Below are 15,145 nucleotides of genomic sequence, written 5' to 3' on the forward strand. Positions count from 1 at the left end.
AGTATCATATTACTCTTACAGGGCTTAAACTTCTCCGGTGCTGTTTTAGATTCGAAAATAGGTAATTATATGTCTATTCTTTTAACTTTTGCATAGCAAAAATATGGCTGTATATGTATGTATACGGCCATTAGGAACCCTATATATTGTATATAGTATATTGTATTAATTAAGAAGTGTATGTGAATTAGATTCATATCATAAATCAACAGAAAATTAATCATTAAAAAACATTGTATTTACTTATTTATGCCTGTTACTGAGCTTATACAATCTGGCTTCAATTCACCAGCTTTTTCACCGTTTGTTTTTATACATCCCAACTTGTGCGTGGGAAGTGGCGTACGCCTCTTTCAGGCCCTGTTTTGTGCGTAAGCTACAGTTATAAATTAGACCCCATTAAATTAGAAATAAACTGTTATTGGGAGGTAAGTCAAGTCATTTAATTCATAAATCACATTTTAAAACAAATGTTGACCATAGTGCTGTACAGCTGACATAAAATACTTTTAGACAATTTAAAAAATCTATGAATACATGTAATACCAAACAGCATAGTTCCTACAAAAAGACCAAATCATGCAGACACAAATAAAAACAGAATTAAAATGATTGTGTGGCTTCATCTTGACTTATTTTGGAGTCTGTATCACAGTTTTGAACTGATCAGTGTTGAGCCGAGTCTTGCCCTCAGTACTTCAATCCTGCAGGAAGGAATCGGCTCAACAAGCATCTCTGCAGCTTCTTTTACTTCCACTGCTCTCACCAGCACACTTGTGGGTTTTCATGTGAGCAAGCTGAGTGAATCTTTTATCACAAACGCTGCAACTAAATGGTTTCTCCCCAGTGTGGACAGTCAAGTGTCGTCTCAGAGTTCCCCTTTGTGAAAACCTTGTACCACAGACAGAACAACTAAATGGTTTCTCCCCAGTATGCATTCTCATGTGTTGGGACAAATTGCTTCTGAGCCTGAAACTTGTCTTACAAACTGAGCAGCTGAAAGGTTTTTCTCCTGTATGAACTGTTAAGTGTGAGGTCAAAGCTGAGCTCCGTGTGAATCTCTTACCACAGACTGAACAATTGAAGGGTTTCTTCCTAGAGATGCGCTGATTGCAATTTTCTTGGCAGATTCCGATTTTCTTTTTAAAAGTCTGACCTGCCGATTCCGATTTTCTTTTTTTCTAACAACTATAATTGGCAGCATATACAAACATTTTTATAACTTTTCTTTAATGGAATTTTTATTTATTTTTTTATTAGGATCCATTAGCACCAGCATAAGCATAGGCTATTCTTCCTGGGGTCCATTCAATTGTATGTTCAAAATAAAAAATTGACTATTAAAAACTTTTATATTTTCTTCAAAACTGAACCAGGTTACAGGAACTTCTCTTATGAGTGAGCTGTCATAGTTAGTTATCTCAAACCGAACAACTAAATGGTTTCTCCTCTGTGTGGACAGTCAAATGTTGTTTCAGATGTGTCTTGTACGCAAATTCTTTACCACAAACTGAGCAACTAAATGGTTTCTCCTCTGTGTGGACAATCAAATGTTGTTTCAGATGTGTCTTGTACGCAAATTCTTTACCACAAACTGAGCAACTAAATGGTTTCTCTCCTGTGTGAGTTCTCATGTGTCTCTTCAGATTTGAGTTTTGGCTGAATTGTCTACCGCACTCAGAGCAGCTAAATGATTTCTCACCAGTGTCATTTTGCAGAGGGTTTAAACCTGACTGAGGTTCTCTGGTCTCCTCCCAATCACAACTGTCATCAGTCTCAGGTTCAGAGGAGTCTGGCGTCTTGTCATGAGTAGCTGGATCTGAGTTCCTGGCTGGTTCTGGTCCTCCACAGTCCTCTCCATCAGCTTCTGTTTTCATCTGTTCAGTGAGTCTTTGATGAAGCTGTGAGGACTGAGGTTTCTCTTCATCTTCTTCTTCTTCACTCTTCACAGGGACAGGAGTGAATGTGAACTTGGTGATATCGGCCTCCTCCAGCACTCGAAGCTGCTCTCCCTCCAGACTGGTCCAGAGTTCCTCTTTATTGTGTGGGGGCTCTGGTGGGTCCTCCTGGTCCAGACTGGGGCTCCACTCCTGCTGCTCAGGGGGATCCTCTTCTTTACTCACCGACAGCAGCTGGACGTCTGTGGAGAATAATGAAATACAAACATGTTTTTAAAAAACTGTAGAGGGAAAGGTTAGCAGTGAAGTTGTCTAGTGGCAGTAAATGTACAGTGAAGGTTACAGTTTGCCTATGAATAAATGCTGCAGCTCCTTAATACCCAAGAAGTTCCTGTGTCTTGCTTCCCAGCTGCTGGGTAAAAGTGACTTAAGCCCTGGAGGAAAACCCAAGTCTTCCCTGTGCTTCCTGACCACAGTCTGAAAGCTGCAGCAGGAACCATAAACATTATGCTTAAGTTACCTCATTAAGCAGATCATATGATTATAAAAAATATTTTAAGTACAAGCTTTTATTGCACTTTCAGTAACAAGATTTTACTTGCGGGGGGGGGGCTTACGATGGTCCAACACTACCTCTCAGCTGAAGACTGAAGAAGCCATTTTGCTGCATATAGTCCAGGTCTGATGTTCTGCTGTCAATCATGTACATTGTTTCTTGTGAGCTTGTGTGGGGGAGGGTTCAGCATTTGTCTTGACATATTCTTTCTATGTTTTATGTTAATGTATGTGTTATGTGTTTTACCTGAGGGCCAATCAAGTTAAAGTTGAAAGAACAAAAGGTTCATCATACTAAGTGCGCATTTACAAACTGATCTCCATGCAAAAATAAATACCATCTCTTGAAATACTCGAACAAATGTGCATTAATAGTCAAATGTATTTGTGAAAAGTGAGAAAATGTGTCATTTTTCTTCTCTACATAAGAAACTATTTTATACAACGTATTCAGACTAAAACAAACTATGACTCGGTCACTTCCAACAGCCCATTTGAACAGTTTCAATGTCTTTTCTGTAAAACTCAGAATACTAAACAAAGGAGCTGATTGTGAACTACAGGAAGTGACAGGGAGAAGGACGCGCCCCCATCACCATCAATGGGACTACGGTGGAGAGTCAGCAGCTTCAGGTTCCTCTGGGTCCACATCAGCGAGGACCTGACCTGGACTCACCACACCATCACAAAGACTATTCTTCCACCGCAGGCTGAGGAGGCTCAACATGGACTCCAGGATACTCTGCAGCTTCTACAGGTGCACCACTGAGAGTATCCTGACTGGCTGCATCACCGCCTGGTGTGGCAGTTGCTCAGCACATCACCAGGACGGAGCTGCCACCCATGGAGGACCTCTACACCCAGCAGCAGGGTCCAAAATTAACAACTGCCAAATGCGAGTAAAAATCTACGTTGGTGAAGAAAATAAATGAGGTCAGCTGCCGTTGGCGGGTTGCTGATACAAACTCATCACTACAACACATAAGTTGATTGACCACTTTCTGTTCTGCATCGACTCTGACAAATAATTTTATCGCAATTCTTTGATGGACCCTCGCTGTCCACTGTGGCTACAGTTATCTAGCTAGCTCAGTGTTTCCGCTGGTAACATTTATCCGTGGTAAGTAGCGTTTCTCACAACTCCGCTGTGAAGGACGAAGGAGGACGCTGAAGTAACATTGCATGAACAGGGACTCTTTGTGCCTCCGTGCAGGCGATAGCCGCGGCCGGAGGCATTATGTTCTGGGGTCGTCCGTCCGTCCTCGTGAACTGATTAGAATTTGGTGGTCAAAGGTCAAAGATCAACGTGACCTCAAAATAGGTTTTTAGCTATATTTTAAGAATGAAGCGGGCGATTCCAGATTTCACACACGTTGACTGGGACGAGACAATGAAGAAACAATAACTAGCACAGTACGTGCTTTCCTCTATCTCGTCCGTCCTGCCTCGTTCAGAGTTTTCATCGGAATCACGTGACTGCAAACAACGTATCGGAGTGCGCCTAGCTAATCACGATCATGTGAGTGAGATTCACCTACAGCTCGTAGAGAGGCTTCGCATCTACAAACACCAGCTTGTTTTATGTTTGTCTGCGGTTAATGCTCCACCATTTCTTCCAGGCGTCACTTGTAACCGAGTCTCCTACCTGGAGATCTTCCACTGTGATACCTAAGGCTTTTACACCAGTCGCCCTAACATCATTAATAATGAAGAACTAAAAACCTTATCCTGTTAACTGCGGATGGAGGATGCAAAGCTTTTAATGCTCAATAACCTGTACAGACACTTAGAAAAGCTGCAAGCCCATGCCAGGCTTTTGTTTGCCGACATTTCATCTGCATTCATGCAGCCGCATCTTTTAATAGAAAGGTCGCTATGTGGTTTTAATTTGCCTCACCTGCTTGTATTATGAATCTAGGACTTCTTGACTGACAGAGAGCGTCATACATAGTGAAAGTGTGGAAACATCATACAAATATTTGGGTACTTTTTTCAATGATCACCTAAAGACTATTGTGAAGCGGAGGCAACACCTTCTCTGCAAACTATATTCCCTTTCGCTCGCCGGAGTGAAACAAAGAGATCTGAATTACTGCAACCAAACAAATCCTTCAGAAAGTATTTTTGGCTTCCAGGGCTCGGGCGACTCATCACCCTGCGATGCACGAACACATCAAGCCGGCAGCAAGACAAGCTGGATATATTAGGATTATCAACATGAAGAATGTGTTTCTCTTAGTAGTAGTCACTTAAAATTGACTTTCTGCAAAGGTTTCTTCATGGCCCCCCATGTTAAAAGTAATTTCTACACCGCTGCTGTTACGGTAACGTTAACGTAACGTTACACCATGCATCATCTGAAGTCCGGCTGCTTTATACTGTCTGTTAACTTTAATGGCCAAGTATGAGTGAGAAAATGGCTTAAACTAATGTCACAGACTGTTTCAATCTGTGAATAGTATAAATTATTTTCTTTGCCCCAGAGTGATGAAATAAATCCAAGTCATAACCATTTAAAGTTTTAAGTACTTCAATAAAAATACTGATTCTCCAGTTCAGGGCAAGGGTTGACACACAGTGATTAAATTAATGTTTTACAGCAATCTTTTTACTGCAGTGAGGTTTGACTGCAGGACTTTTACTGCAGTGGAGTATTTTCACAGAGTGGTGTCAGTACTTTTACTGCAGTAAAGGATGTGAACACTTCTTCCCCCGCAGCTGGTTTCCCAGCAGTTTAAAGTGAAACAACAAGTAAAGTGCACAAACCTGCTCTGTGCAGCCGGACTTCAGGCTGGAAAACAGCGTCCAGTAGTTTGCGTTGTCCACAAAGTTCCTCCTCGTACTCTGCTATCGTTCTTTCAAACAGCTCAAATATCTCTTCAGCAGCCGCACTTAGTCTCTGGCTGACAAAAGCTCTCAGCGTTTGGACTTTAGACATTTTTACAGCAGCAGATTCCGCAGAAGAATACAGTTTGGTCTCTATCGAAGCTACTCCGACTAGCACTGTGAGGCCGAGCTCCGTCTCCGTCTACTTCCTGCTAGCAAGCTGCGCTAACTTCCTTTAGCATTCTTGGCTAACAGGAGATGAGTCTACGGTGAACAAGTTTATCTATACATACACGGGACATCCCAAGTCTCTTAATTACACGTTTCCATCATTTGCTTAAACCATCTGGAGGAGAGAAATGAGACGCCTGTCAGAGCCCGATCCGTTCTGCACATGCGCTAAAGTGGTCCTTTCTGTCAAAGAAGGTTACCGCAAATGTGCCTGTTCAGTCTGAGGTCGGAAATATTCGAGTTGTGTGTAAAGCAGCATGAGAGCCAGACAACCCAGCTGCTCTCCACCGACTGCACGACCCAGGACATGATGGGAAAACACCTAGCTTTCTTTTTTTTCTTCTTCTTCTTCTTCTTCTTCTTCTTCTTCTTCTTCTTCTTCTTCTTCATGTTTTATGGCGGTTGTGTATCAACGTTATGGTGCATTACCACCACCTACTGGACTGGAGTGTGGATCGGGACTCTATACCTTCACTAATGATTTTTTCATGAATCCATGAAAAAATAAATTAATAATTGAATTAAATTAAAAATGTATTTTTTTTAAATAACTAAACACACCATAGCTATATTCTCTTTATCAAATTTGTTCTCCTAAGATAATGACTGGCTGTTGCCTGATCTGTTAAACAGATCTTGTGCAGTTGATAATAATAAGTTTATTTATATAGCACTTATCAAAACGGGCAATTACAGAGAGAGAATTAAATAAATATAAAAAGAACAAAGGATAAAATACATTGTCAGGATATAAAAGACAAACTTAGACCACTGTGAAAAGTAGCTTTATTGGTTTAGAAAAATCCACTTTGTATGACCTCAAAACCTTGAACATCAATTCAGTTTTTCTTTTTGTTACATTTGTGAGATTACACATTAAATATCACAAACCACATCTCATATGGCCATTAAGATTATTAATACAGTGGGATTTATATGCAAAGCAGACAAACAAACAAATCTCTCAAAAAAATAAACTGCAGTATAACACGGCTCAGCGTTTCCCACAGAATGAGTGTAACTCTGGCGGGGACGGGGGTTGGCCTCTACTTGTATATTTTATTTGAATATATTTAAAAGAATACATTAGCCTATTTCTAGTAGGTTATTTCTTATTTCACTATTTTATTTCTACTTAATTCATCTACTAATTTTAGTGTTTACTCACAAACCATTTTAACCTGCTCTCCTTGCTTTTCCCTTCACGACGTAGTACCGAATGACATGGGCACTGGTGTGTTTACCAGGTCTGGGCTTGTAAAATATCTACAGTGTACGCGTCTTCTAACGTAGGCCTAATATCAGATAACGGCTATCTCTGCGTTTCTCTGCAAAGTGCTAAAATGGGTCGCCAAATATACTTTGGCAGCCTTTAATATACCCAAGACATCTTGCCATGAGTAGCTGGTTGTAAATGTCTATCTGGATCAGAGTTCCTGGCTGGTTCTGGTCCTCCACACTCCTCTCCATCAGCTTCTTCTTCAAATGTGCAACTATCTGATAGGTTTCTGCAGAGGTGGGGAGGAGCTGTGGTTTTGACTTAGCTCTCCCTTCGTTGGTGCACTCTTGGCACACGATTACCACCAGACAGCGCCCCTAGTGGAGGAATCCTACACTTCTTCTGTTTGAAAGTTGCTAAAGTCTCTGCTTCGTTCCCCACAACTGCTACTTCTCTCATGGCCATTACAATACAGTACAGTACACGATGTTCTTTCTGATATCCCTGTTTCTTGTAAGTGTAAGTTTGTTGCAACAGCTAGTCAAATTCTTTCCCTGCCCTGTGGACAAAAGTTTCAACATAGTGTTAATATAATAGGCAAGCAACCTTTGTTTGAATTATTAATTCTCACATAACCCACGTGATCCGTAACGGAAAAGTTAGCATGTTAGCCACAGTAAGTACACTTACTTCCGGATATTTGATACCATCACATTCTTCTTCTTCGGTTTTATTGGTGGACTACAAAACAATGTTAATGGTGCCGCCACCTAATGTAGAGGAGTGTTTAACATCATGACTTTATAAAGAAGTTAATTTGTAGATATTAAACCTGTTTGTTCGAAATATTTAATTAAAGCCGTTTGAACCTGTAACTGTTTGTCTCATGTCGATTAAAAGAAAAACACACTTACGCTTCCTCAGACCTGGTCTCAGCCATCGGGCTCCACCCTGAAAGGAGGAGGGGGGGGTAAGACCAGCACATCGCCACCCCCTCAACCCAAAACTAGAACTGGTCCTTTGTCCTCTCTTCCTGTGTCTCTGTTGCCTAGGTGTAACCTGTTTAAATTCATGCTAAAATAATGTAACATTTTGTAGAAACCAGACCAGAACAATGAGAAACGTCTACTGTGCTTTATTTATTTACTTTATACTTTCTATACTTTATTTCTTTTAACCTGTGTTGTCGCAGTAGCCTTTTACCTGCGTTGGAAGAACTACTCAGATCTTTTAAAAGTATGTACAAAATACTCCATTGTAGTCTGACTTTCACAAATCAAGTGGGGATCTTCCAAACTTGGTCTTTATTCTACAAAAGTCCTTTATGTTTCCACAGACTGTGTTTCCTTGCTGAGCCAGGGCGGAGGGATATGTCTTGATGGTCACTTGGAGGTTTGTTGCCACTACAGACCAACTGCAATAAGCATCCACACGAGTCCCGGGATGAAGATACCCAGTTGAAGAACGATTACAGCAACCAACAACTCTCTCAACACACATATGGCGTCTGAGTACTGTACGGAAAGAGGCTGGAAACATCTGAAGCTCTGCTTTAAAGGCAACTGGGTAAATCCAACACATCAGCCGTCCAACTGTGTCAAATCAAAGTTTGTCGAAAGACTTGTGATTTAACAACATACATATAAGATATGATTTGACTGAAATAACACAAATACAGTTTGAGCAGTTTAAGAATCAACTGTTCATGTTTTACACATTATGAGATCTATTCAAGACCAGGAGAGTCCATTAAATTAGAAATACATTGTGTTATTGGGAGGTAAGTTAAGCCATTTCATTTATAAATCACATTTTAAAACACATGTTGACCATAGTGCTGTACAGGTGACATGAAATATAAATAGACAATTTTAAAACAATGAATACATGAAATACTAAACCAAATAATGTAGACACAAATAAAAACAATTAAAATGATCACATCGCTTCATCTTAGCTGAAAAGATGAATCACGACTTATTTTGGAGTCTGTATCGCAGTTTTGAACTGATCAGTGTTGAGCCAAGTCTTGCCCTCAGTACTTCAGATCCTGCTGGAAGGAATTGGCTCAACATGCATCTCTGCTTCCGCTGCTCTCACCAGCACATTTGTGTGTTTTTAAATACTGGAGCCGAGTAAATCTTTTATCACAAACTGAACAACTAAATGGTTTCTCCCCAGTGTGCATTCGCATGTGTCTGGATAAACTCTTTCTGAGACTAAAACTTGTTTGACAAACTGAGCATGTGAAAGGTTTTTCTCCTGTATGAACTTTTAAGTGTGAGGTCAAATTTGAGCTTCGTGCAAATCTTCTACCACAAACTGAACAACTGAAGGGTTTCTCCCCTGTGTGGATTCTCATATGTTGTCTCAGTTGTGTCTTTCGGGTGAGACTTTTACCACAAACAGAACAACTGAAGGGTTTCTCCCCTGTGTGGATTCTCATGTGTTGTCTTAGATGTGTCTTTCGTGTAAGTCTTTTACCACAAACAGAACAACTGAAGGGTTTCTCCCCTGTGTGGATTCTCATGTGTTGTCTCAGATGTACCGTTTGTGAAAATCTTATACCACAGACAGAACAACTGAAGGGTTTCTCCCCTGTGTGGATTCTCACGTGCCTCACAACATCTACTCTCCACTGAAAAGTTTTTTTACAAACTGAGCAGCTAAAACGTTTCCCTTCTGAATGAAGTCTCATGTGATTCCTTAAGGAGTTCTTCCCAGAATATCTTTTACGACAAACAGAACAACTATATGGTTTCTCTCCTGTTTGGGTTCCATCTTGTTCCTGCAGATGTCCCTTGTGGCCAGAGCTTGTAGCACATTCAGAGGAGCTACTTGATGTTTTTCCAGCATTACATTCCTGATCATTTACAGGTACTTCATTGTTTAGCAGAGGGTTTAAACCTGACTGAGGTTCCCTGGTCTCCTCCCAATCACAACTGTCATCAGTCTCAGGTTCAGAGGAGTCTGACATCTTGCCATGAGTAGCTGGTTGTAAATGTCTACCTGGATCTGAGTTCCTGGCTGGTTCTGGTGCTCCACAGTCCTCTCCATCAGCTTCTGTTTTAATCTGTTCAGTTAGTCTCTGATGAAGCTGTGAGGACTGAGGTTTCTCTTCATCGTCTTCTTCACTCTTCACAGGGACAGGAGTGAATGTAAACTTAGTGATAGCAGCCATCTCCAGTCCTAGAAGCTGCTCTCCCTCCTGACTGGTCCAGAGTTCCTCCGGTTCCTCTTTAATGTGTGGGGGATCTGGTGGGTCCTCCTGGTCCAGACTGGGGCTCCACTCCTGGACATCTGTGGAGAATAATGAAATACAGACACACGTTTTAGAAAACTGCTATTTCCTGATAACATTTAAACCACTGACAGCACTTGTTACGTGCCAAGCAGGCTTGTTTTCTTTCCTGCTTTGTCTCTGCCTCGCCTCCCCTGTGTTTTCTTCTGTGTCCTCTCCCGGTGCTAACGAGGTGAATGGCTTGCAGTCAGCCTTTCTTCTTTGCTGTGACCTACACACACACAATCACCACCCTCATTTTCTCTCCCTCTCAGGCTTCATTCAGACAGAATCAGGCGATTAGCCGCAGGTTTGTGTGGCGGTGTGTGGGCGTGTTTTAGCACTTAACCGCTGTGAAACAATCAGAAAATAATATTTTATTTGTCCGATTCCCCGGCTTTCTCGCTAGCCAGCGCTCCCTCTCCTCATTCACTCTTTAGGTTGCTTGACCACTCTCTCTCTCTCTCTCTCTCTCTCTCTCTCAAAAAAGTGAACACATACTTCATCATAGACTGCAGGTCGCTTCCACTGCTCTCTGGGCGTTTCAGAGATTTGCATCTCCATTACAGGGCCACCAACTTGAAGGTGTGTCTTGAGCAAGCAGCAGTGGGCGAGCAAGCATGAGAGTATATGAAGAGAGGGCGTGGCTTTGGCGAGAACAAAGCAGTGAATCGGAGAAATAAAACGTTACTTTCTAATTGCTTGACGGAGGTTACATTCTAAAACACAAACACACAACACTGCAGGAAGGAGCCACATTGCAGGATTTTGTATGAATGCAGCCACACTTCCTCCTGTCCCTGGCCTCTCTGCTCTGATTGGCCCTGCCGTTGGTCAAACAGACACAGACCTGCAGACTCCATAGATGGTCCATTGCGGGCATGGCTCGGCACATTTAAAGTGTTGATGGAAACACAAATCAAGGTGGCATGGTTTGACTCGGCACGGCCAAAAGTGCCAGTGGAAAAACCCTACCTGATGTGACTTGAGATAAGCGGCATGCCCATGGATGTATAAAGAGAACCGGATACAGCGTCGGAGATGGGGCCTAGTTCATTTTTATGATAGCTGGTCGGTGTGACATGAACCCAAAACAGTTCGACTTACTAGTATAAAAATACCTGGATCTTCCGTATCATAGAGCAAGCGCACTAGAGACACCACCGGCCGAGCCAGCTAAGTTCCAGTTTAGCCCTTTGCTAACTTGGATGTGGATATAATGATTTAATCATGTGGTTCTTTTAGACTTTCCAAAATGTTATCAGATCAAATGGATAAAATTCTGATCATTCAAGTCATTTTGCGCGGATTGTGAAAAAATGTATCCACAATTTTACAGCTGCTTTTTTTCCACAATGTAAGCCTATGGGGAAAAATGCATTTTTGGGCCCCTGTGTATCATGTGACGGACCCGGAAGTTGTAATTACATGGTTTGGCTGCTATGTCAAATTGGCTTCAAGGCCGGCGCACTTCCTCTGGACTTGGGCATGCCAGGCCTGCATCCCTGAGGAAGTAACACTTTTGAATTCTGTTAGCAAAGTTTGAATAAATAAAAATTAGTTATCCAATCAGTCAGTATTAACAAAAACAAAAGATTATGAGTGAACTCTTCTATTTGTTTGGCCTGTTGCTGGGTTGTGGGGAAGTTTTGGTGGGGAATCTGCCGTAGCCCCGGGACACGCCAGACCCCCAAAAGCCTCCAGTTATTTGAGACAAGATTGAGCAGGTCTGAGATCTTTGAGATCTGAAAGAACGTAGCAGTGATGTGCTTGAGAGGACCAACGGCCCATGATTTGTATTAAGTGCTCGAGGATGCAATTGCGGGAGCTGAGGTGGCGATTCTGAAGGTACTGTGTACTGTACTGGATGGGAGAAATGCCGGACAAGGAGAGTACGTGGCGAGAGTGCTAGAGGTACCAGAATCGAGTAACCACTTTTCCAAACTCAGATGAATAGAGGATCTGTCATGGTTATGCTACGATTTCTGGAATGGCAAGAAGTTTGCAAGGGTCTCTTAAAGGATTCAGCCGTGATTGGACTTTGAAGTAAAAGTCAGGTGTAAGCTGACTGGATTGATTGGTTTTGGTTCACTTTAAGTAAATACCATGGTGTTGTCTGAGAAACTAGACGAGTCGGAAATGCAAGCGTGACTGTGTGGGTCGAAGCAAAGGGCAGAGGCGGGGGAATCCGGAGTGAAACTGAAAAAGCAAAAAAGAACATGGCTTCTACGGTCTGCGGTAAGAGGAAGGCGGCAAGAACTTGAGCTGGCTCTTGACAAAGAAGTCCTCTTAGAAGTGAAGTTATCTGAGGATGGCTGGCGGCCAGGCCCAGGCTGCCAGTTAGGAGTTTAGAGAAGCTAAAGCCGCAAACTCTTGATGGTATGTGTTTCGATGGCCATCACAAAATGGCACGGTCGAGATCGAAGGTCAGGTGGTTATGTTGTACTGGTCATAAAGGTAGCGGAAGCTCTTCCAAGCTGACAAGAAAGACGAGACGGTTGAGGGTGATATGCTGTGATGATATCCCCCAGAGGGACCAAGCGTCTTAGCTTCTGAAACAGGAAAGAGTCAGCGATGCCGCTGCAATGACTGGGAACATGACTGACGTCACAGCGTGTTGTTGGGGTATGCGTGATGATGTCACATTCGACTTCTGTTGCTGGGCCTGCTGGCGAGGGTTGACGGAAACTTTGAACGTGGTCATCCTGTTTTGCCGAATAATTCACCGTCCAATGGGGAGAGTGAGACTAAGTCCACATTAGAGATGAGGTGAGTGGATGGATGAAGTTGCTCATGAGGCGAAGCAGTAATGTTAGCTCACTTTTCTGAGTGTGCTCAAGGCGACGTTGCGTGATCTCAGTTCTGGCGCAGAATACGAGAGCGAAAGAAGAGGAGATGGGCTAAGTGGGTATGATTAAGGTGTGGTCCTGCTCCTGAAACTTTGCAAAATAGCTCCAGAAAATCAAGTGACGTGCGGGTGACGTTTGTGGTACTGGGAAATAGTGGCAGACTGAGACCTCTTACGTTCTCTGCGCCAAAGAGCAGCTAGCCCAGTTCTCACAATTCAATTTTAACTTAACAATTCATAACAGAAATGATCTCAATTTTCATATAGAGCAGGTCTAGACCGTACGCTTTATAATATTATTGACAGAGACCCAACAATTCCCACCATCACTTCGGTCGGTGCCGTAAAAGTATCGAAGTTCGGTACCGTGGAAGTTTACTGGCCTAATGTTACTATTGCTAAAGTGTGGAGGTTTAGCGTTTGTCTTTACATATATTTAAATTTTTATTATTTTGATCAGCCGACATTGGCCTATTGCAGTTAGAAGAAGCTCTTAGTAACATTAACTCTGTAATTTAACTTAAATATTCTTTTAATAAAGTTAAGCAGCCTTCTGAGTACCATTCTAGCACAAAAATTAACTATTTCGGCCACCATATTGGTAATCTGTGATGGGTTCTGAGATTGCATTTCGGCCAATGAGTTCTGCCTCTTTTGCCCTCCACACCGTTTACCTGCATGCAACCAAAGCCCGCTCAACCGTGATTGGTCATTAATATTAAGACTACAAACGGACTACAAATGGAAACCAGAACGCCTCCGATACCAAAATCTTGTCCTTTGCCTACAGATTCTGCATTCACATGCAGTTATCTGTTTATAGAGATTAGGGCAGAAGCAACAGGTGAGATTGAAGCAGGTCAGAAAAGGGGGTCTCTTTTCTATTCTTCACTTTGTTATTTGTTGGCACATACTTTAAGTTCCTGTTGCTGATAAAACTCACAGACTTTTACTGCAGTGGAGTATTTTCACAGAGTGCTGTCAGTACTTTTACTGCAGTAAAGGATGTGAACACTTCTTCCCCCGCAGCTGGTTTCCCAGCAGTTTAAAGTGAAACAACAAGTAAAGTGCACAAACCTGCTCTGTGCAGCCGGACTTCAGGCTGGAAAACAGCGTCCAGTAGTTTGCGTTGTCCACAAAGTTCCTCCTCGTTCTGGATTTTAGACATTTTCACAGCTTCACAGCAGCTTTTCCTCCAGACTCACTCCGTTAAAAACTGTCTGCTCACTCTGATGCGCGCTGTGTTGCTAAGTTACATTACGTTCGCGTCCGTCTACTTCCTGCTAGCAAGCTAAGCTAACTCCATTAGCTCCGTAGGACGCCGGGAGACAATTCAGATGCTAAACATGTTCAAATAAAGCGAAGAGCGCAGAGTCTCTTCGGACAGGTCTGTCTGGACATTTGGACACTTTGGCTCCGTGAAAAATACAGTTTGGTCTCTATCGAAGCTACTCCGACTAGCACTGTGAGGCCGAGCTCCGTCTCCGTCTACTTCCTGCTAGCAAGCTGCGCTAACTTCCTTTAGCATTCTTGGCTAACAGGAGATGAGTCTGCGGTGAAACATCCCGAAAGTTCACACAAAGTCCGCTTCAACAGGTTTATCCAAACATACAGGCTCTGCTGGTTCACTCCGACTGGATCTTGTGGTAAGGCACGTGGTAGGTAACGGAAAGAGTTAGCATGTTAGCCTCGGTAAGTACAATCGCTTCCGGTACCACTTCCGCACCTTATTGATTTCCAAAATAAAAGTGGAAATTATTTATAGGCCCAAACTATCGAGTCAGATCAGTCTCATTAATAATAAATGCACACAGAAGGATTCACAAATGTATTTGCAGTATATATCACAGCTTCCCCTCATTAGCAGTAATATAGTAATACGGTTTTATTTCAGTGATGAAACTCTTTCAACGTTATTTTAAAACACATCTCCATGTTTCAATATAATTTCAGCTGCAAGTGGTTTTCCCTCCCATAATCCATAATCCATAATCCGGCCGGGGGAGACACGGCCCCCCTTCCATCCACTACTGCAGGATTGTCTCTGATGCTGCAGCTACTGACAGCAGGCAGGACTCGAACCAGACGCTGCACCACTGGGGCCGAAAATCTGTTGTTTTGGGTCTGCGTAAGATCACCACCTGTGTATTGATGGCAACTGAAAGAGGAGATTGGACAAAATTAAAAATGTGTCAATACAGTTTGGACATCAGCCTTCAAAACGTAACAACTTGAGGATCAAACCCAAGACCTAAAAAATTCTCCACAGTCCTTTAACAAACTGAGCT

The 15,145-nt window shown here is 42.5% G+C and overlaps 4 protein-coding genes across 6 annotated transcripts in view; 1 reads left to right on the top strand and 3 right to left on the bottom strand.

The window, feature by feature from the left end:
* The window catches only part of LOC122871919 (zinc finger protein OZF-like), a 38,475-nt gene extending 33,054 nt beyond the window's left edge, over nucleotides 1-5,421 (bottom strand). The window contains exon 1 of the mRNA XM_044187535.1: nucleotides 5,220-5,421. Coding sequence (XP_044043470.1) covers nucleotides 5,220-5,391 — 172 coding nt within the window. The 5' untranslated portion in view covers nucleotides 5,392-5,421. The remainder of the gene's footprint in view (nucleotides 1-5,219) is intronic.
* LOC122871885 (NACHT, LRR and PYD domains-containing protein 12-like) overlaps nucleotides 1-15,145 on the top strand; it is a 232,788-nt gene that overhangs the window by 155,474 nt on the left and 62,169 nt on the right.
* LOC122871920 (gastrula zinc finger protein XlCGF57.1-like) overlaps nucleotides 1-15,145 on the bottom strand; it is a 133,924-nt gene that overhangs the window by 86,459 nt on the left and 32,320 nt on the right. The window lies entirely within an intron of this gene.
* LOC122871952 (oocyte zinc finger protein XlCOF6.1-like) lies at nucleotides 925-14,074 on the bottom strand. Of its 2 annotated transcripts, none has more exons than XM_044187587.1 (2): nucleotides 13,935-14,072; nucleotides 925-2,140 (listed from the first exon to the last, which is right to left on the bottom strand). In XM_044187587.1, exons 1-2 carry the CDS (start codon nucleotides 14,023-14,025, stop codon nucleotides 1,422-1,424), a joined length of 810 nt encoding a protein of 269 aa, XP_044043522.1. In that variant the 5' UTR covers nucleotides 14,026-14,072; the 3' UTR covers nucleotides 925-1,421. The 2 variants fall into 2 exon arrangements, with proteins under 2 accessions (XP_044043522.1, XP_044043520.1); XM_044187585.1 differs by lacking the exon at nucleotides 925-2,140 and adding an exon at nucleotides 7,856-10,029 and having other exon boundaries at nucleotides 13,935-14,074.

The sequence above is a fragment of the Siniperca chuatsi genome, linkage group LG24, assembly GCF_020085105.1.
Source record: "Siniperca chuatsi isolate FFG_IHB_CAS linkage group LG24, ASM2008510v1, whole genome shotgun sequence".
NCBI lineage: Eukaryota > Metazoa > Chordata > Actinopteri > Centrarchiformes > Sinipercidae > Siniperca > Siniperca chuatsi.